The 22,737-nt window shown below is 41.7% G+C and overlaps 1 protein-coding gene and 1 long non-coding RNA gene across 25 annotated transcripts in view; one reads left to right on the forward strand and one right to left on the reverse strand.

The window, feature by feature from the left end:
* The window catches only part of TRDN (triadin), a 305,901-nt gene that overhangs the window by 172,957 nt on the left and 110,207 nt on the right, over positions 1 to 22,737 (reverse strand). For 23 of the 24 annotated variants that reach the window (XR_008313241.1, XM_053284401.1, XM_053284346.1 and 20 more), the window contains 2 exons: positions 12,668 to 12,853; positions 4,258 to 4,317 (listed from right to left, as the gene is read on the reverse strand). Coding sequence is in view for 23 of the 24 variants with exons in the window: in XM_053284401.1 (XP_053140376.1) it covers positions 4,258 to 4,317; positions 12,668 to 12,853 (246 nt within the window). In the remaining variant the exon portion in view is untranslated. The remainder of the gene's footprint in view (positions 1 to 4,257; positions 4,318 to 12,667; positions 12,854 to 22,737) is intronic. The other variant, XM_053284354.1, reaches the window with a different exon arrangement.
* Positions 1 to 22,737, forward strand: part of LOC128339896 (uncharacterized) — a 103,432-nt gene that overhangs the window by 37,795 nt on the left and 42,900 nt on the right. The window lies entirely within an intron of this gene.

Consider the following 22,737-nt stretch of genomic DNA (forward strand, 5'->3'; position numbering starts at 1 on the left):
GGAAAGTCTGTTGAATATCTGACAACTACAACTAAGACCTAACTTTCAAATAAACCATCTCCAAATATTCTAAACAACTAACACCACCAGTTATGGAGATAGAAAGCCAGCATGGGAGAGTGCACTTCCCAGTGATTTGCACAGAGTGTTGCTCGATGGGCAGAAGTCATGGATACACTTGCTTAGTGCAAGGAGTTCCTGGCTCTCTGGGAACATGTTTGTTCCCTCAAAACCAAGGTGGCGGATCTGGAAGCTCAGAGATCATGGATGAGACCTTCAAGGATGTGATAGAGGCATCCCACTCCCAAGCTGATGGCTCCTCTACTATCAGGGAGAATTAAGGTCTTGGGGAAGGAGGACATCTTTGCGAGAAAGAGGAAAATGGTCCCTTAGGAGGGACCCCTTCTGTGATTTATGAACCCATATCCTTGCACACAGGAAATACTCTCAGGAGGTATTTGTGGAGAAATGTAGTCGGGAGGTTATGGAAGCCAAATTTAGGCTGCTAGGTAGTATATTGAAGTTCAGGACCCCCAAGGTAGCAGTCTCAGAAATGCTACCTGTTTCATGCTCAGGGCCAGTGAGACAGGCAAAGCTGAGGGTCAATGTGTAGATGAGAACTCTTAAAATAAAAAATGCCACAGAGCAGCTTTTAAAATGATGCCGACAGTAACTGGGCAGTCAGTAGGCCCATTCACATTATATTCAACACTTGTACTCAGGTACAGTGTATTCAGGTACAGATACATATACAGAACAGTACACAGCTACAGTCATCCATATATTATGCAGGTAAAGAAGTACATTTCCTATCTGTACCATGAATTTGAGGGGCCTGTATCCAGGTTTATTCACAGAATAACATGTACACTTGCATCTGTACAGTTGTACAGCATAACATTTGAATAGGGCTATTGTGACTACGAAGTTGAGAAAGGGGCTCCAAGTTCAGCCTACTCTAACTTCTGGCCTGTCGTTCTCAAAGGAACAGAGAGATACATACATAGTTATAGATAATCGCTATGTTTGCATGCATACAGAAATAAGTTGAAAGACAAGCAGCCCATTCTCATGATTGAATGGGCTTGGACAGGTCGAGGGGAGGAAGCTGAGGAAAGCTTACCTTCCCAACATACAAGCCCATCCATGTTGCTGGGCCAGACGATTGCTGGCTTCTTCTGATAGTAGAGAGGGAGCAGGGAGGTTGCGGGGCAGGGAGACATCCCGGAGCTTCCATAATGCACCATGCGAGTGCACAGTTCAATATGATGCCAGTTGGGAGGCTACTTGTGTGTAGGTGCCGCACAACACACATGCATTTAGACTCTTTTTTGGGTGTCCTCATGCCCCAAACCCAGGCTTGGCAGCAGGCTCCATAAGCGGGCTTGCTGCCATGCCACTACCTGGAGCTGGTGGTACATATGTGCACCAATAGCCAGTGGTACTCCCAGTGGCACACACATGTACCAAACACCTGGCTGGGTTTGCTTAGCCCAGTTTTTGGTGTACGTGCGAATAGTTGCACGAAAACAGACAGCCTGCATTCTTTTTGAAACAATCAAAATTAAAAAATTGTGGACAACACTTATTATGGCAACTCTCTTAATCAAGTAATACCACTTTAGTCAAGTGGCTGGCTAACACCAGCCTTAATTCTTCCAATTATTGAGATTCTAGGGATGTGCGAAACGCTTTGGATACAAAACGTTTTGTACCCAAAACAGTCTGTTTCGGTTGTTTTGTAGACAAAACAAAACACCCATTTTCCAGATCCAAAAATTTTGTATACAAAACAAAACGTCCCTGTTTCGGCTACAAAACGTTTTGTTGTTTCGGACCTCCATTTTGTAGTGATCTCTGAGTCAGTCTCCATTTTGTGTTTGACATCTCTTTGAATTTCCCACCCTTCCAGCCTTCTGATCGGTGACCTAAAGCATGGGCTGACCTGCTGAAAATTCCCTCCTTGTTCCCCATTGGCTCTTTTGCTTCTTGCCACTCTTTACTGACCCCACATTGGCCAGGGGAAGGGTTGCTAACCCATGGGGTGCTGGGTTCTGTTGTTTCTGTGGTGTTCTGAGTGTAGATTCTCTGGTAGCATATAAGAGTGGAATCTTGTTTTTCAGTGAAAATCTCATATGCTACCAGAGAATCTACAATGAACACCTCAGAAACACAAAACCCAGTACCCCAAGGGCTTGTGGGTATGGAGGTGGTTGGCACCCTATGTGTACTACACAACCCCTCACTCTGGGAAACCCCAGTGCCACACAAGTGGAATTATGGGGCTGCTGAAACCTCCATTATTCCCTATGGGAGAAAACTTAAAAGACACGTAAACTTCAACAATTCACAAAAGATCAGCCCTTTGCCCAATGGAGAGGAGAACTGGTCTTGTGGTTCAGCATGACTTGTCTCCATAGCTAAGCAGGATTTTCCCTGGTTGCATATGAATGGGAGACTTGATGTGTGAGCTCTGCAAGATATTCCCCTCAGGGGGTGAATCCGCTCTGGAAAGAGCAGAAGATTTCAGGTTCCCTCCCTGGCTTCTCCAAGATAGAGCTGAGAGAGATTCCTGCCTGCAATCTTGGAGAAGCCGCTGCCAGTCTGTGAAGACAATACTGAGCTAGATAGACCAATGGTCTGACTCAGTATATGGCAGTTTCCTATGTTCCTAATTCTTTTGAGATAATTCTGGAAGTTTCCTTACCCCCATTGGGCACTACCACCCACCACACTCCGTTCTGGGTCATCCCTTTCCCCTATGGGAAAATTCTTAAAGATGTGTAAACTTTAAAAATTCACACAAAAAATCAGCCCTTTGCCTAATTCCTTTGAAATTTGGGTGGTAGCTTCCACCCATTGGACACTACCACCACCAACCACTCTTTTTGCCCTGGGACCCTTTTAAAAAATCCAAATTGATTCGGATTTGGATTTGGAAAATTCGGCTACAAAACAAAACAGGGCTGATTCGGATTCAGAAAATTTGGGTACAAAACAAAACGGGGATGTTTCGATTTGGATACAAATCAAAACAAGAAAATTCCAAAATGCACACCCCTAATTGAGATATTCTCACATGCCCTAAAATCAAGGAATTATAGATGTAGAAAATCTTTTTATCCAGCCTGCCACTTGGAGCAGAAAACTCTGCTCTGAGTTAGGATTAATTAAAAAAAACAAAAACCCACCCTTTTTGCTTAGGCATCTTTAGAGTAATCAAACTGGCCTTTTAATATGCTGTTGTGTATTTTTTTTGTTCATATATTGTAATAAATTTGTGATTCTGTTAATATATTGATTTTGTACAATATTACACCAGTTCCAAAACATATAGAGAGAGCAGCTGTACCTTCTTCAGAAGTAATCATGCCTAAAGCATCAGAATCATACAGACTGGTATATTGCCTAAGGTTTCTTTCATACTTCACATGTACAACAAGGCATCTTATCTCCTTCTCATTCATACTGGTGACAATCTCACCACAGGCAAACAATTCATTCACTGACAGCTATTTTGTGCATGTGTTGAAATCCACATTAGTGGCAGTTTCTGAGAGTCAAGCTTTCATCTGATAACTTCCATCACCACATTTTGTGTAAATACAGCCTGAGGCTTTATCTGCACTGTCAGTTCCAGCATAGAAAACTTCCTTAAACAAGCATTATGGATCAACTACAGAGAACTTTGGGAAGTGACTAGTGAAATATTGGTGGAATACCTCCACTGTGTGAATAGAAGGTCAAAATAAAGGGCCTGTTCTGAATTGTTTGCAAGTGTTTTCTATGAAATTTTCTATAATATTTTTCTATGAAATTTTACAAGCTTCCTGTAATAGAATGAATACATTTTAATTTGATAGGCTTTCTATTTTTTTCAATTTTTTGAAGATATTTTAAGAAAGTTATCTATTTTAAGAACATATTGAATCCTTTCTATGGCATAAATGCATGCAAATCTGGAATAGATATAACTCAAAGTTGGTCAAGTGTTACGGAAGACTGTTTCATTCATTCTACATATTTCCATAGCTTTCACCTTTTATATTACCATTAATTTCAATGCATGCAATTATAGAAAAGAGTATTAGAAGCTTGAATTGTACAGCCATTAGTTGATATGCTTTATTTAAACTCTTTGCACACTCTTCACTTCAGTGTTTAACAAATAAAAAGAGCACACACATTCCAAGAGCATAACAAAGCAGAAGCTCTCAGAGAAACAGAAAGTTCAGTGATAGAGTTCAGTTCAAGTACCTGTATAAAAATCCCCGTGAGCAAACATGTCAATCATATAGCGACAGAATGCATATTGATCTAGCAGAACAAAAAGGAAAACAAGAGTAATAAAATACAGTTAGAGGTCTTTTTTAAATCAACCACTAAAGAGGCAGCTTAGCACCGAAATGAAGCATTTGACAGTGTTTCATATCTTGCTTAAAGTAATCAATAACTAAACAGGCAGTAAAATGGATGATTTGCCCCCTTTTATAGGAACTCCTACCACAGAAAATGCTTGCCAGCTTCCTTAACAGTTATGGGTCCCCCAGTGGCTAGTGGTGTCCAATCACATATAATTACTAGAACCAGATTTCAGAGTCAGGTCTCAAATACAGTCAGGGCCTGCTCTTTATGGCAATTGCTCATTCTCCAGTTCCACTATGAATGCCACACATATTCATGTTTTATACCATATATAAAATATCCATGTTTGGTTGAAGGGAAAATCTTTGAAATGGTTCTATCGCATTTCATACTGTTTTATATTGTAAACCACTTTGGATACTTTAATACAAAGTGATATATAAATATATATAGATGTTAAATAAATACTGTAGATAGATAACATAAGCAAATAAATAAATAATTAAATAAATAACCTGATTAAATAAATATGCAAGCCGGTTCAGAAAGCCAGGTAGAATCTGGTGGTTCATTCATTCACTGAAATGATGTGAAGGCTTCATTTGATGTTATAGTTTCCCTAACTGAGGTCTCTAACTCAGCAAATTTAGTTTTCCTAACTGAGCTGACGGATCTGGTGACAGAGTTGGCATTGGAGCTGCCCAGGTTGTTGTTGGAGAGGGACTTCAATGTTAATTGTGGGACTGGGTTGTTGGGAGTGGCTCAAGAGTTCATAGCAGCCATCACAACTATGGGCCTATCTCAAGTGGTCTCTGGACCAATGCATGATGCTGGTCACATGCTCTAGTGGGACTCCTGTCATCTCCCCATTGTCATGGAAGGATCACCATCTGGTTAAGGTAGGACTTGAAACCACAACCCACCTCTGCAGAGGTGAAGGACCTATTAGGTTGGTCTCCAAGAAGATTATTAGATCCAAAAGGATTCCAAGAAGCCTTGGAAGGGTTTAGAGTTGGCTGTGCTAGTGATTTTGTCAATGCTCTGGTATAGATATGGAATAATGAACTCAACAGGGCAGTAGACACAATCACTCCTAAACATCCTCTCGAACCTCCTTAAAAATTAGCCCCATGGTATTCAGAAGAACTATGGGAGCTGAAGTGGCAAGGACAACAGCTAGAACGCAAGTGGAGGAAGACTTGGTGTGAATCTGACAGATCACAACACAGAGCACATTTGAAGATCTATGCTCTGGCAGTGCAAGCAGCAAAGAAGCGGTACTTTTCTGCCAGCATTTCTTCTGCAAATTCATGTCCATCAGAGCTGTCTAGGATTGTGAGGGGGTAGTATGTGCCCTCTCTTCCCCTTGGAACCATCAGTCACTCTATGTAATGTCTTCGATGACTTTTTGAGGATAAAATCTCTCGTATTCAGGCCCAACTGGATTCCACAGTCACTGTAGAGTCTACTTTGGAGATGTCCAGCAAATCCTCTAATAGGACTAGATTGGATCACTTTCAGTTTGTGACTCCTGAGGATGTGGACAAACTGCTTCAGACTGTGCATCTGTCATGGCTCAGACCTCTGACAAAAAAAGAGTCAGAGAAGGAACGGGGGGACTCAATTGAGAGTGCAGGCTCAGAGGCACAGCAACAGGATTTGGCAGGGAAAACAGACTCTGGAGCTAAGGAATCGGGACAGCTGCCAGACATGAGAACTGAGGAGGCTGATCAGGAGGAGGTGGGGATTTCGCCTGTCTTGAGAAGACATCTCAAGAGGAAGGCTTAATGGGAGACATGCAGGCGCAGGATATCACAGGAGAGGAAGTAGAAGTGCTGACTCAGGAAAGCCTGATTGGCTGCCGGTTATTTTGAGCCCTATATTAAGCAGTCTGTTATTTGCACAGATTGCTGTTAGCAACTTTCACTTACCGCAGACCGTGTTCCTATTTAGTATTCCTCAACCTTTCGAGTTCCAGTTTGCCCTTGTTCTGTTCTTTCCTGCTCTGTTGTTTCTTGCTCCGTTAATTCCTTGCTCTGGTGTCCTTTGTTCTATTCATTCCTTGCTCTGTTGTTTCCTTTTAAGTTATTACTCAGTTATCATAGAGGGGGGTACCTAGTTCAGTTCAGGGGACTTTATTTGTTTACTACTATTTTTCTTTGTGAATCTTTCATTTTCCTTCATGCAGCTTCGCTGCTACTTTCTGTTTCACTTACAGTGGGGAGAGCTGAAGGGGTTGTAAATCCTGTTGGGTTAGCCAAGCTAACAGATTTACGACAGCATCTTACAACCTGTTCTATTGACCCTTGCCCAAACTTGGCTTATTTCATCTGGTAATCATATTATCAGAGAGGGTCTGGTAAATATCACAAATGCTTCTCGAGGGAGGGCAGGATGTCTCCTTGTCTTAAGGAGTCTATTATTAGACCACTCTTGAAGAAACCTACATTGGATCCCTTGGAGTTAGCTAATTACAGAGCAGTTTCCAATCTTCCATGACTGGGCAAGGTGATTGATCAGGTGGTGGCCAAGGGTCTAGAATAGGGTCTAGATTATAGGCACTAGAAATGGGTCTAGATTAAAATTTCAAACTGGCTATGTGGTTGAGATTGCCTTGGTTGGCCTGATGGATGATCTGCAATTGACTTTCGACAGAGTGGGTGTGACTCGGCTGATCTTTCTGGATATTTCAGTGGCTTTTGATACCATAAACCATGTTATCCTTCTGGATCACTTGCAGGAGGTAGGATTGGGTCGCACTGTTTCACAATGGTTTCATTCCTGCTTCTCTGGCAAATTCTAGATGGTGTCATTTGGAGACTGCTGCTCTGCAAACTGAGAGTTCCACAAGTTCCACTGTTCCACAAGTTCCACTGTCTCCAATGCTTTTTAACATCTACATGAAACTGCTGGGAGAGATCATCAGGAGGTTTGGTACAGGATGTTATCCATATGCTGATGACATCCAGATCTATTTCTCCATATCAGCCTCGTAAAGAAATGACATAACTTCCCTAAATGCCTGCTGGAGGCTGTAATGGGCTGGATGAGAGATAACAAACTGAAGTTGCATACATATAAGATGCAGATGGACTGGGGGGGGGGGGACAGGACCCAAGAGATGGTTTAGACCAGCCTGTTCTGGATGGAGTTACACTCCCCCTATAAGTTCAGGTACATCGCTTGGAAGTGCTCCTGGATCCCCAACTCTTTCTGGTTGCTCAGGTTGAGGCAGTATTCAGGAGTGCTTTTTATCAGCTTAAAACAATGACCTCAAAACAGTGATGCATATGCTGATAACCTCCAGGCTTGACTACTCTAATGCACTCCACGTGGGGCTGCCTGTATATGTAGTCCAGAAAGTACAATTGATAGACAATCCAGCAGCCAGACTGGACTCTGGGACAACCCAAAGGGACCGGCTGCCAATATGTTTCTGAGCGCAATACAAAGTGCTGGTTATTACCTATAAAGCCCTCAATTGCTTGGGTCCAGGCTACTGAAGAGAGTTCCTTCTTTGTCATGAACCCTGTTGCCTATTGAGATCATCTGGACAGGTCTGGTTATGTTTGCCACCAGCTTGTTTGGTGGCGACTCAGTACTGGGTCTTCGCTGAGGCTGCCCTGGGGCTTTGAAATATGCTCCCTGTCAAAATAAGAGCGTCTCCATCTCTGTTTGCTTTAGGAAGACCCTCAAGTTACACCTGTTCTCTCAGGGTTCTTACTGAAATTAATTTTAAATTGTTCAATTGTTTTTATCCATGAAATCATTTCAACTCTTTAATTCTGTGGAATTGTTTTTACTCTGTTTTATATTTGTTGTTTAAATATACTCATATCAGGAGATATATAAATATGATGAATACATAATACTCAAATGCAAAAAGATGTATGTATTTTGGAATGTGGGGATTAAATGACACTTTGTTGGCTATTAAGTGTCACATTGAACTGATATACATACTTCAGAGCACATTTATTGGGCCAAAAAAGGCATTTTTGTGCCCGTTCATTTTATCAAATACATGCATGTATTTGAAATGTGAGCACAAACTCTCAAACTATGAGCTCACATGACAAATAACTCTACTAATCAGAAGCTAAGTTTGAATTAGAGTGTAACGATTTCAAAAGGCTAGCCTGTGTGCACTGGGTCTTAAGATGAATTTTGCCCTCATATCAGTGAAGGAAAGGCTTCATACATTATCATTAAGGTTTCTGCCTGATTTATTTGTGTAGTAGTGGCAGCTTTGGTATCAGCAATACTGTCAGCAGGGTTTGCCACTGGTCATTTCAGCATAGCCCTGTACTGCTTTCTGCTCTATCAGAGCTAACAGCCTCCTCACAGGCAGAATTTGTGATCCAGTTATATATTTTCTAAACAATGTTATGTAGACCACTGCAAATTAAAATTTTTGGAGCAGCACACAATTAACTGTATAATAAATTCATGTAACATACATGACATGTTACTGACTCTCTAATTCATGTTCATACTTAATTCAATAAAACCTTTGTCTTTAATTTGTCTGCAGCTGCTGCAGAATAACCAAGCTGCAGTACTCAAGAGATGAAGAATTGTAAGCTTTCATTGAAGAATTTAGGTTAAGTTTGTCTTTCTGAGTTATCACATTTGCACAGCCACATTCCATCAGACGCTACTTCTACACCAATGTCATTGAATAGAGATGGATTGGAGTATGAGTAATGATCTGTGGATTGTCTCCTGTGACATTAATCTGAAAAAGGGATGCATGATACCATCTCCTTTATGTCTATTGAGTTTTATACATTGCGATTCAGTTTAATTAGATATCTATAGAAATTCCAAATGTTTGGGGCATCTTTGCTTTTTTAAACCACTCCTGTGCATGTATTTTAAAACAAAATTGCAAAGAGCAGCTGCACATATTTATGGAGTTGGAGTATTGGCATTTTACATGCAAAATTACATGTGCAAATATGCATTTTCTCTTTCTCTTTCCCTCTCCCCCTGCCCAGGAGTTACATATTAAGTCACCAATACTCCCCCGCCGACAGAAATTAAATTGAATTGAGTCAGACACAAAGAAAGTTCCAGTCAATCTACAATATCAATATCAGAAATCTATCCTAGCATATTAAGATAAATTATCTAATCTGTACTATTTGACACCAGCAGTTTTCTATTAGAGCAAACTGCCCCCTGGAAATATCATCTAGCATTACGTTTAGGATTTGTTGTTTTTAATGAAAAAAAATATTGTTTCAGAGTAGTGCAGTGTCCAACGGGCACTTAAGAATTTTTAAAACATTTGGCTGATTCCATCTTCTAGGTTGTGAGCATGAATGACTAGCATTACACAACCTCTCATTTGTATGGGACTTGGATTAGGCTTGCCCTGGGAGCCACATCAAAATGTATGTGCAACAGAAGCACTATATTTGCACACTTACTTCTCATGACCCACTCGAAGGCTCTGGATCAGGAAGGAAGATTTGCAAGGTCTGAATTTGCACTCCTGAATTCTGATTGTAAGAACCCAGAAAATAACCAGGATTGATAAACCGGAATTTGATCTATAATTGCCAATCCTGGTTCGTTGTCAGAAAGGATGGCACAGTGCAAACCCAACATGGCGATCATTTTTTATGATAGGAAATTGGGAGTGTGCACACCTCACAAATTAGACAGATAGATTCTTAGTCTGGACCCTTGTGGGTGGGGTGGGGGGCGGTCATGAAAATCTGCCTTTAGTCAGAAACTTGATTCTAAGTGTACATGCAAGAACTCCCATTCATTTCAGGAGATATGCCCTGAAATGCATATCTCTTAGTGAGATTATTTCTAATAATAAGACCAAAACCCCCTTTATTTTAACTTCATCATATTTCTTGTATATTACTTACACTTTAACTGCTCAATCAGGGGTTTAAATTTAATATTTCATTTGAAAAAAGTCTTATGACAGCACAAGCTATGTTGTTACCCACAATGGCCATGATCTGTCTTGCACAGAAGGATCACCACAAGGCTCAGCAAAGTTTCATTTCTTCCCTTCTACAGCTCAGCATGTGTATCAGATCAGTACAGGAATCAGCAGGCCTTCTCACATCCACTGTCTAACCCTTTCATATACAGTATTGCGCAAGTTTACTCAGAGCTCATACTGAGGGGGGAATCCTCTATTGTGCTGTCTGGTGATGAGCAAGGATGGATTGTGCTTGCCTATTTTTATATGCACTTCTCAACAACCCTTGTTGAGGGCCATAATGCTACAGTTTGGGGGAGAGACTACTATGCTATTTGATAATATTCTTCATGTTCAGTAGATATGAACAGGAAGATCAGGTGCAAAAATCCAAAATCAAAATACAAGTGTTTTCCAGTACTCCATGACTAAATGTTCATGTTAAGCCACTGCATCTTAGGGCTAAACTAGATGTGATGTTAGCCATATCATTAGCTCTGTAGTACATGTAGTACTCTGTAGTACATTAGTACATGTAGTACAACATGTACTAATATCTGTTGCAGATATTAGTACATGTTGCCAGGAGGGGGGCACTGATTCAGACCACGGTCATGTGGAGTCGGGGAACTACTCCTTACTGTGAACTTGAGACAGACTGAAACTCCACATGTGTAATTTACATAAGAAAAAGTGCACTTTCATTGGATCCAATGGGAGCTTTTTCTTGTGTAAATGACATTTGTTGGGAGGAGCAAATCCAGATGGGGACCGTGGCACTGGGGCCTTGTGTGTGTGTGTGTGTGTGTGTGTGTCTGTGTCTGTGTGTGCGCATGCCTGCATGTGAACAATTTACACTAGGAAAGCAATGGCACCAGGGCTAAGGTCACATCTAATCTGCTCTTTATTGGGGGGGGGGAGTCCATGTTGTAATAAATAGAGATAAATCGGAAATTGAGTGGTGTAGATTCTGGTTCCATATGAGATAGTACCTGACACATTGCTTGGAATTCACATAGTCTTTTAGACCAATATAGATAAGAGATAAGGTAATTTTTGATATGTATTATGCAAATGTTTTCCATGTCATTATAGGTCCCCAAGTAATGCAGATAAAATGGTAACCAAGTGATAACTCAGAATTGTCCCTACAATTCTGGAGGTTTTTGTGTTTTGGGCAATAATTCTTCAGTCCATGATATCATGGAAATTATAGTAGCTTGTTACTCCCAGCCAGTCCAGTGTGTCTAGCTGATCAAAAAAAATTTTTCACAAATGAGAAGTGCTTGATTGTAGAACTGGCTACCCAGACTGAGAGGCAAATGTGGAATTTTCAAAGCAGTGTCAGTCAAAGAAAAGTTATTTGTCTTTGAGAGATTTCCTTATTGGCTAACCAATGTCAAAAAGGTATTCAGGGAGACAATAAGGCTATTCTCATGACCAAAAACTTGGGAGGGCAAGCAGGGGAGAAGGCTGTGCTGTACTTACCTCCCCCCAGATAATCTCCTTGCCATCTCCTTACCTGGCCATGTAGCTTGGCCACACACATGAGTGGCACTCTGGGAGCCATGCAGCTTGCCAGAGACCAGGACAATGCGTCCCGGCCTCTGGGAATCTAACAATGCACTGCGTGCCAAGCACGGTGCATTGGGCAAGCAGCCCAAACACACACACTATCTTGGCACCAGGGCTAAGGGTACTCTCACACCTGTAACCTTGGCTAAGAACTGGGGCAAAAAGCAGAGCTAGGCTGGGTAGGGGTGATGGGATTGGGAGTGATCCTGGTGCTTCACACGAGCAGCCTAACCTTGGGTTAGGCTGCTCATGAGAACAGCCTTATCGTTTTCTGCCATTGTAGTTGGGTGGGGGGTGCTCTTGGTTGGATGAAGAATTGCCCAAACCTCTGCCCATTACTCTTCCTTCTCTTTCCTCTTTCCAGTGGTAACTCTGCTGCCCATACTTTTGAAATAGCTCAGAAGGAGCAGGCAGATATCATTCTTAAGAACATGGAATATTAATAGAGTGAGATGCTGCTCCATCTGTGACCTAAGGCTTAAGCTAATATCATCTCATGTTGCATTCTTATACTGGAAACCCTGTAGTAACTGAAACTCTTGTTCCCTAAAGATACCTTTGGATGGCAACATGAATCGTTAGCCGTAAGACCAACATCATACATTTTTGTTTTATTTGCATTTAATGAGCTAGAATCCAGCAGGGATTTATTCTTGCCTCTATTTGTCTTCCCGTGTGAGAAGTTTAACATTGAATTTGTCTGGACCACTTTTAATTTAATTCTCTTTCTCCCTGCACTTCAAAGGTCCTCTGCTGCGGCGTCCTCATATTGTTTACCTTCCACATCTGACTTTTCTGTAACTGCCAGCGCTGTCGCCTCCTTCGCTTTGGCTTTGGCTTTTGTTGATGTAGTTTCCTCTGCTTTGGTTTCCTTATGCTTCACTCTTTCAAGTGTCCTGGCTTCTGGTTTTCCTTCTTTCACATCCTTCTTAGCCTTTTCTTCAACTTGGATGCTCTTCTTGTCTGTGTGTAGATTTTTTTTTTTAAAGGAATCAAGATAATGTTTTATATTTTTCTTATCTATCTCATTTATTCCCTGCGACAGGGCACTAGAAAGGCCCTCAGGCTGACCTTCAACTGTATAAAAAATTACAATTAAAAACAGTAATCAGTAATAAGTCTTTAATTAATTAAAATACCACTGTTAAAACTGTGGAACATAGAAATGTACAGAACAATGTCTTAAAGACCCATGGGCCTACTTGAAATTGCATCCCCCTCAGTCTTTATACATCTGCTTAATCAAGCAAAAGGTCAAGCAGATGTAACGTAAAGGTAAAGTGTAAAGTGTGCCATCAAGTCAATTTTGACTCCTGGCACCCACTGAGCCCAGTGGTTTTCTTTGGTAGAGTACAGGAGGGGTACATATGAAATGTACATATGAAATGATGCCTTTCAACATCTTCCTATATCACTGCTGCCCAACATAGTACCACCGGGGATTCGAATCAGCAACCTTCTGCTTGTTAGTCAAGCATTTCCCCACTTAAGGCGACTCTAAGCAGATGTATAACAAGGTAATTTCCAGAAGATTAGGACTGAATTTTTTTTCTCTTACAGTTTAATTGCATTATTATTTCTATAGCTCTGTAAACAATGCAAGTTTGACAAAAAAATTAAGCAAATCATCCAAAATATGGAAAATTTGCTTGGAACTGCTTTAATATAAAGGATTGAACAGTCAAGCCCATAGAAAATCCTGAGAGTGACAAAAATGGAATATGAAACTGTGAATGATGCAATAATTTAACCAAGGAAAGTCGCATTAATGCAGTAACATGTAAGGTAAGTAATTATTATTAGTTAGTGGCATTCTATACCATCAGCCATGGTATCCTTCTGGACCACCTCTCGAGTATGGGAATCGGAGGTACTGCTTTGGAGTGGCTTAGGTCCTTTCTTGCGGTGAGGATCAAGAAGGTGGGGCTGGGGGACTACTGCTTGGATCTGTGGCCATTGACCTGTGGGGTCCCACAGGGTTCGGTTTTGTCCCCCATGCTGTTTAACATCTACATGAAGCTGCTGGGAAAGGTCATCCAGGGACTTGGACTGAGTTGTCAGCAATATGCAGATGACATTCAGCTCTATCTCTCCTTGTCATCTGATCCTAGGGAGGCAGTGGATGTCCTGAATCGGGGGCTGGAGGCCATGATGGATTTGATGTGGTCTAATAAATAGAGACTGAATCCGGACAAGACGGAGGTAATGTTTGTTAGTAGGAGAGCCAATCGGGATGCAGAGATCCTACCAGTTCTGGATGAGGTTGTACTTCCCTTGAAGGAGCAAGTACGCAGCTTGGGGATATTACTGGACCTAGCTCTGCTTTTGGAAGCTCAGGTGGAGGTGGTTGCCAGGGGTGCCTTTGCACAGCTTTGGCTAGTGTGCCAGCTCTGTCCCTTTCTCAAGAAGGCAGACCTGGCCACAGTTACCCATGCCTTAATCATGTCATGGCCGAATTACTGTAACACACTCTATGTGGGGCTGCCCTTGAAGAATATTCAGAAATTACAGCTAGTGCAAAATGAGGCAGCTAGGGTTTTATCTGGAGCTGCCCACTGGGAGCACATCATGCCCATCTTGAAAGAGCTGAACTGGCTACCAGTTTGTTTCTGGGTCCAATTCAAGGTGCTGGTTTGACCTTTAAAGCCCTTAACAGTTTGGGCCCAGGATACCTGAGGGACCACCTGCTCCCAAGGGTTGCTGTCTGCTTGACAACGTCATCTGAGGAGGCTCTGCTCTGGGTGCAGACAATGAGGGAGGCTCGGCTGTTGTGCACGCAGGACAGGGCCTTCTCTGTTGCTGCCCCCAGACTCTGGAATGCTCTCCTGGTGGCTATTCACTCCTCTGTCTCCATCACAGTTTTTAGAAAGCTTGTGAAATCATGGGTTTTTACTCAGGTTTTTATATTTATTTATGTGTGTATTTATCATATTTTTATACTGCCTGATATTTAAATCTCATTATATGATTGTCTCTACTGCTGCTCCTTTGTATTTTGTATGGTTATCTTATGCTTGTATTTTCAATCTTTTTAGTCAGATCTATGTTTTTATATTTTAGTTTAATATTTTAATTGTGTAATTTTCATAGTCTTGTTTTAAATTTTGTGTGAGCCACCTTGGGATTGTTTTAGTGAAAGGTGGCAAACAAATTTAACAATCAATCAATCAATCAATCAATAAAATATTATTGTTGCTATTAGATGGGTACTCATCAGCTGAAAATACAGAGGAGAAAAATATTAGGGAAACTTGGTTGATCACAAGAAGATAAAGGGCTGGTTCCATTCTATACAAGTGGCTCTGGAACACAAATATCAAACTTTGGATTAATGGCTGAGTCAGATTCATCTGGTAGCACCATCTGAGTAAACTAGAGGCTCAACATAGGCAGTTGTTATGTGAGTCCCTAGTTTCTATGATGCCAGCAGCACTTTTTCAAACTGCAACTGTCATGAAAATGGAGACACTGATGTGCAATGTATAATTAATGAATCACATAGTGGTGCCAGTTCACACACAACCACTATCTGCACATGGGGCTGCCCAGCCACTTCCCTGCACGTTACCAAAACAGCTTTGGCCATGATCCAGAGATCTGCTGATGCTCATGTAAGAGATTTGATAGTCAAGGCAAATTGATGGTGCTTTAAAAAAAATTCAAGTCAAATGCCACATCACAAACTGCTTTTGCCCAGTACCAACACCAGGTTTGTGGGAGCGCTTGGCAACGTGCCTCTGCCGGCCTTCATAAGCCGTGGGGGTGATACTTGGCTTGTCAGGCCAAGATGGCAAAAAGAGTTGAAATCTGTCACCCAAAAAGGGGAAATAGTGGGTTCTGTTCACCAAAAAGGTATCCAAAAAGGTACCTTAACATTTGCATATGTTAATTGGTATAATATATGCATATTTGGACAAATCTGGTGCATTTGGAAGGAAAAAATGAAAGCCACTACACATGCTCCCTTCTCTACAGCTCAAACACCTTCCTCTGGATCACATCATCCCATTGGGGCAAATGGGGCATTTAATTTCATTAATTTCATTTGTAAGGAGGTCCGCATTTGAATGGGAGACTACCTGTGAGTACTGTAAGAATTCCCTTTGTAGCTCAGTGGAAGAGCATCTTCTTTGCATACAAAAGGTCCCAGGTTCATTTCCTAGCAGCATCTCCAGGTAGGCTGAGAGAGACTCCTGCCTGAAAAGTTGGAGAGCTGCTGCCAGTCAGTGTAGACTACACTGAGAAAGATGGACCAATCGTCTGACTTCATATAAGGCAGCTTCCTATGTTCCTAAGCATATTTATGTTGACTCTTATCTACATGCACTCCAATCCTAACCATGTATACTCAGATGAAAACTCAGTGGGTGGTGTGTGTTTTTTTAACCATTATCACAGTAGTAAGCAGCCCAGTTTGATCCTTTCTATGAACTACGTTTAAGCAAAAGGCAAATGTATTTATGGCCAAAAGAAGGAAAAACCACCAATTTGCTGTCAGTGTAGAATAGATCTATATAAATTTATATCACCACTCTGGTTTTAAATAGGATATCAGAATGGTATATGTGAAGTTACCCCAATTGCTTAGATAAGCAAGCATTTGAAGAGCAAAGGAGTCTTATTTTGAAGCAAGTACATAAAAACAGACCAAAAAGTAAAGTACTTTTGATGGGGAGAGGGGAAAATGCTTATTGCTTATTTTAGCAATTTATGAAGAGTAAAGCCACATGCAAGAATTTTGGGGGTATTTTGGTCCAATACAAGCTTGTAAAAAAGGCAATATGTAAAAGATGAGCTACTGTTACTAGGGATGTGTGAAACAATTAGGGTACAAAATGATTTGTACCCGAATCCAGCCGATTCAGGTGATTTGTAGATAGAACAAATCACCCCTGTCCTCAATTGCCCAGATTCAGGTACAAAACAAATTACCCCAGATTTGGACCCAAAAATTTGGAGATTTGGACCTCCATTATGTGGCCAAAGTGGGTTGGGTGGTAGTGCCCAATGGGTGGAAGCAACCAACCACATGTCAAAGAAATTTGGCAAAGGGGTGATTTGTAAATAATTTTTGAAGTTGGTACATCTTTAAGCTTTTCCCCATAGGGAATAATGGGGACTTCAGCAGCCTTAGTTATAACTCCCAAGGGGCACCAGGGTGGCCCAGAGCAGGCTGTGGTGGGTGATAGTGGCCAATGGGTGCAAGGAAGCTACTCCCCAGATTTCAAAGGAATTGGGTAAAGGGGTGATTTTTAAAGAATTTTTGAAGTTGGCATGTCTTTGGGGCAGATTCAGGGCAGAAATTGGGGGCAGAAGAGTGGGCCAGGTGGTATTGCCCTAATGGGTGCCTGCTACCACCCAGATTTCCAAGAAATTCGTGAAAGTGGTGATTTTTAAAGAATTTCTGAAGTTTGTGCTTCTTTAAGCTTTTCCCCATAGGAAATAATGGCAAATTTAAGCAGCCCCATAACTCCACTTGGAGAGCACCAGGGTGGCCCAGAGGCTTAGCCCACTCTCCCCGCATACAAGCTGGCAGGCTGCTCTGGGTGGCTGAAACAGCCGTCCACACGACCGCTGGCTCCGTTACGGAGCTGGCGGGTTCTGAGAGGATCGGAGGCCACATGGCCCCCGGAAGCTCCAGCATGCCCTGCACGAGTGCGCAGGGCATGCTGGAGAGACCCATGAGCCAGGAGGCTGCTTTTCAGCCTCCTGGTTAGGGGTCTACTCATGAGTTGCCGTGGTGTGCAGCTATGCCACGACAACTCACAATAAGAAAGCCCAGGTTAGCAGAGTGCTCGCTCCACTAACCTGGGCTTAGGGGAGGGCTACTTAAGCGGGTGACCCGCTTTGACTCAACCGGGCTCGGCTGCAAGCCTGGTGAGTCTCACGATCAGTGGGAAGCAGGCTAAGCACCCTTAGCCCACTTTCCACTGATTGTGAGAATAGCTTCACTATAAGGCTATTTACATGTGTGTGCAAAACCAGGTTAAGGGAGCCTAGCCTGATTATGCATACACGTGTGAACTGCCGGAATTGGGTCCAATCCTGGAGGCACTACGGTGGAAAACCCGCCTACGGGCCACCCTTCTAAATGTGGTTAGGACAGTGAATGCTTTCCTATTCCCATTTTAGTAGTCGTCTGTCAGCTGCAGCTGCAAACAGCTATGGCTGGCAGACTCAGGCTGGGGAGGAGGGATCCAGTAATGCACCAGGCACTCACGTGGTGCATTATCAGAGCTCCAGGAGTGGGGCAACATGGGGCAGAGCATCCCGGCACCCCAACCCCAATCTATTGGCAGGAGCTGGTGCTCATCTGGGTGGGCAATCCAGACTACCCAGATTCCAGACTACCCAGGAAGGAAGTCTGCTCATGTATGGCGAGGTAAGCTCTTTAGGGCTTCCACCCTGCAAACTGGGTAGCCTTTTTTCACTGGTCATGAGAAAAGGCTCATTGGCTTCTAAGTGAGGGGAAAGAAATCACACACAAAGAACAAACAGATATGGGTTTTTTTGTTTGTTTTCCCTTCCTCTCCTTGAGGGAAACAAGCTCAGCAGACAGCTTCTACATCTTGCTCCTCCTGGCATCACCACTCAGCAACTGCATTCAGTTGCCAATGCGAAGACCAATCAGGTGGCTGCTGCTGTAGCTGGGAGAAGACAGGGCTGGTGTTTAACCCTTTTTTCTCTCTGCTGCTGCCAGACAACAGGCAGCAGCCAAATGGAAAAGTGGAAAACAGGCAGGAGGAGACAGGCAAATTATGGTAGCATGGCTAGTACTCCAGATACCCGCTCCAACAAGAAAATAGTTTGAGAGATTTAAAATAGTCTAAAATCTGGTTCAAAAAAGTCCCAAGATGGTAACCGTAGGCAATATGGGGGCAATGTACTAGTGGTCACCATCTTTTTTTTAACCCATTATGCATTGCCCTCACCCATCATTTGAACTAACAGATTCTGCCTTCTTCCATTTTACATCATTAACAATGGTGCTCATGATACTGCTCAAACTCGGAGATTTTACAATATGTTATTGTGCTACAAATGAGTTCATTTTAAAAATATTTTTATTGTATATTTCAATATATTATGGAATGGTTGTGCCATCAAGTCGGTGTCGACTCCTGGTGACCACAGAGCCATGTGGTTTTCTTGGTAAACAGGAGGGGTTTGCCATTGCCTCCCTCCACACAGTATGAGATGATGCCTTTCAGCATCTTCCTATATCACTGCTACCCAATATAGGAGTTTCCCATAGTCTGGGACAATATATTATACATACTGTATGTATAATATGTATAGATATGTATCAGGCCTTCTCTGTTGTCGCCACTAGGTTGTGGAACACACTTCCTGTGGATATAAGGATTGTCTTCCTTGGAGGCCTTAAGGAGAGCACAAAAGGCTCATCTTTTTAGCCTGGCTTTTAATGATATTTAGTTTTAATTGTAATTTTAATCTGCTTTTAAATAGTTTTTGATTGCAATTTTAATCTGCTTTTAATTGATTTTTAAAATTTTTAATGTATTTTTTATTTTAGCGTAAACCACTCTGAGCCACTCTAGGAAGGGTGGTATATAAATAGAATAAATCAACAGAATAAAATGAAAATGAAAATGTATAGATTGAATATGTATCTAATATGTATAATATTCATATATGTATATTATGCATATTGTATAATATTCATATTGTATATTGAATATTCATATTCATATTGTACATTTGGGAATAATCACTCCAGCATCTCTGGAAACTTAAAAAGCCTTGTCAATAACTCAAAGCACCTGAGCTGTGGGAAATCAGACCAGGTTAAAGTGTGAGCTGTAATGATTATTTTTATTATTCTCCAGCAAATTTTGTAATTAGCTTTCCCATCTGAGCAGGCTTGTTTCATGCTTTATTGTGTATACTCAAACAGTTCTTGAATCCTTATTCACTAAAGAATAAGAGCTATCTATCTCCCTGACCCGAAAAAGGAAGGAAGGAAGGAAGGAAGGAACTATTCAGAACAAATTTGGGGGGCGGCATCTCCTGATGAGTAATGAAAAAAACACCTTTGGTGGGAACCATCTTATGAAGCATACTGTGTGAAGCTTAGTTCTACAACACAGCTTGTGTTCCAGACTAGTGTTGCACTGGCATAATGCTGTTTTGCTAGCATAATGACAAAATGCAAGGATGTTGTGCAATGAAAGAAACCTTTCTTCAAGACTATTCCTTGGGCTAGCAGAAGTTGCATCGTTGCTCAAGACTGTTTCTAATAATTGTCACACAACACTCATTGCTCAAAACTGTTCTGCGACATTGCTGCAGATCATCATTGTGCAACCTTGTAGTGCAGTTCTGTGTTTTACCAGAGAAAGCCTTCCACTAGTGGTTGTGCAACATCCCAGAGAACTGATCTTGTGGTAGAAATCATGACTTGTCCTCTTAGCTAAGCAGGAATTGCCCTGGTTGCATATGAATGGGAGACTACAAGTGTGAGCACTGTCAGATATTCTCCTCAGGGGATGGAGCCTCTCTGGGAAGAGCAGAAGGTTCAAATTTCTCTCCCTGACTTCTCCAAGGTAGGGCTGAGAGAGATTCCTGCCTGCCACCTTGGAAAATCCTCTGCCAATACTGAAGACAATACTGAACTAGATAGACCAATGGTCTGACTCAGTATATGGCAGCTTCCTATGTTCCTAACTTTGTGCAGCTCCACAACCTTCTTGCGACCTGCAACTCTGTTCATTGCACAAGCACACAGTGAGCCTGTTCTTGCGACCACAGATTCCTGGGTTAGCCCAGGAATCCGTGGTCATCTGGGACACTGGATGCCCTCCTGACCCAGCAACTCTGAATCTGAGTAGCCCACATCTGCTACCCAGGTTACAAGTGAGGTAGGGCGCAAAGCAAATCGTCCTACTTTTTCCTGTTGGTTGTCTGTGCCACCGCTGTGTTTCAAAGTGCTCCAGGAGTTGGCATGTGTACCAAAGAGTGCTCTTGCTTGCAGGAACAGTCACAGCAGAGCTGTTGCAGTACTGAGGGCTGCCTTTCCACTGCTCACACAATGCATTGGGATGCTGAAGGACCTAGCTCGAGTTTTCTCTCCTCATGGAGAGTGCAGCAGCTCAATCATGTGGGGGTTGGATAAGTAAACCTTTCTGGTGACTTGGGTACCCTGGAAGGCATGGGGTTTGAGCTTGCCTCCTCTACAGGCCAACCCTAAGCGGCCATGAGAATGTGCTCAGTGAGTCAGGATGATAGCTAGTATCCAAAACATGAGCAAAAATAGATGAAAGTTTGAGGCACTATGATATAGTGTCAATAAAACTGATTTATCCAAATATCCTTAGAACTAGTGGGCCATTTCTAAATCAAGCTGATATGAGTTGACTTTAGGAGGAAGAACTTAAAATGAAGCAGCATATGCAGAGAAGGCTTAGTCAACATTAGACTGACGAACAGTCTTTCCTTTTAGAGGAAGTTAATTGACCCTGTGGAAGCAGAGTAACTTCAGACATTTGTGAATCTAGCAGTATACAGCTTGCTTCATGATGAATGTTAGTAGGATAAGTGTATTCAAGTAGTCTATGGCCATTTTGCTGTCTTATAGCTTCTGGATCCATTTCAAAATGCTAGCAATTACCTTTAAAGCACTTCATGGTATGGGGTGGACATAACTTAGAGGAATTGTCTGTCCTAATATCAATCTCTTTTTCTATCTACTTTCCAACAGATCAGGCTTTTGGTCTATAATACACATCTTACGTTTGCTTTAGTTTTTAAAACCCTGCACTTCCACTAAGGAGCTCAAAGAAGCATACATTCTTTTTCTTACATTTTATCCTCACAATGGTTCTATGACTGTGAGACAGATTGGGTTGAGACATAACAACTAGCAGTTTTAAAGCTTCAGTTTTTAGAGTTTTTATTGTATTTTAAATTGTTTTAATTATATTAATGTTTTAATGGTTTTATATTGTGAACCACACAGGGACCTTTTTGTTTAGGGTGGTATACAAATGTGCTAAACATAAACAAACAAACAAACTAGCCTAAGGTCTGCCATAAACTCCATAGCTGTCATGACTCTAGGCCATATCTTTACTATATGAAGTTGAGATATCATCACCAAAGAGCAGTGCTGTCAGGGCAATTGCATTAGACCTTCCTGCTGCTTACTCTGTGGGCTTACTTAGTTCACATAGCATTTGGCTGTTATTTATCTGCCAGTTTATATTAGTAGGCTGTGATTCCTTTGGGGTTGGCAGATGTTCTTGTTTAAATTGCTGTATAATGTCCACTGATCTGAGTGCAAGGAAAGTGTAAATAAGTGGATAAATGAAAACTAGAGCAGCTTTAGTCCATGTGTAGTACTATATATCCTCTTTTGAAAACACAACATCCCCCTCCCAAAATACCATAAAGGCTGGTGTGAAGAAAATAAGATTGATGAAAAATCTATGGATTGTTTTGTACTTCCTCCAAAAGTATATTTAAAAATAGAATAGCAATAAAAAGAATAGCAGTACTCCTTCTCACAGCCCACTAGAATGTGTGTGGTAATTGCAAGATATGAACATCTTATCCAGGAATCTTTCTTTGCCTTGCCGTGGAGTAAAAGTGAAACTGTCAGAGAGAGAAACACACATAATATGCTGGAATGAAAAAGTTGGTGAAGTAAATAAAAGGAGGGGGGAAATGAACACCTATTTTTAGATGAAATGAAAGTCACAGACCAAGAGATGGCAAACAACCTCAGAAATATCCTGATCCTCACTAAATAGAAAACTGATACACAAGAAAAGGGCTTTGTTACAGGCATATCCCTGGAACCAATTTTGGAGAAAAAGGATAAGAAC

This window comes from Hemicordylus capensis, chromosome 1 (genome assembly GCF_027244095.1).
Source record: "Hemicordylus capensis ecotype Gifberg chromosome 1, rHemCap1.1.pri, whole genome shotgun sequence".
Classification (NCBI taxonomy): Eukaryota; Metazoa; Chordata; class Lepidosauria; order Squamata; family Cordylidae; genus Hemicordylus; species Hemicordylus capensis.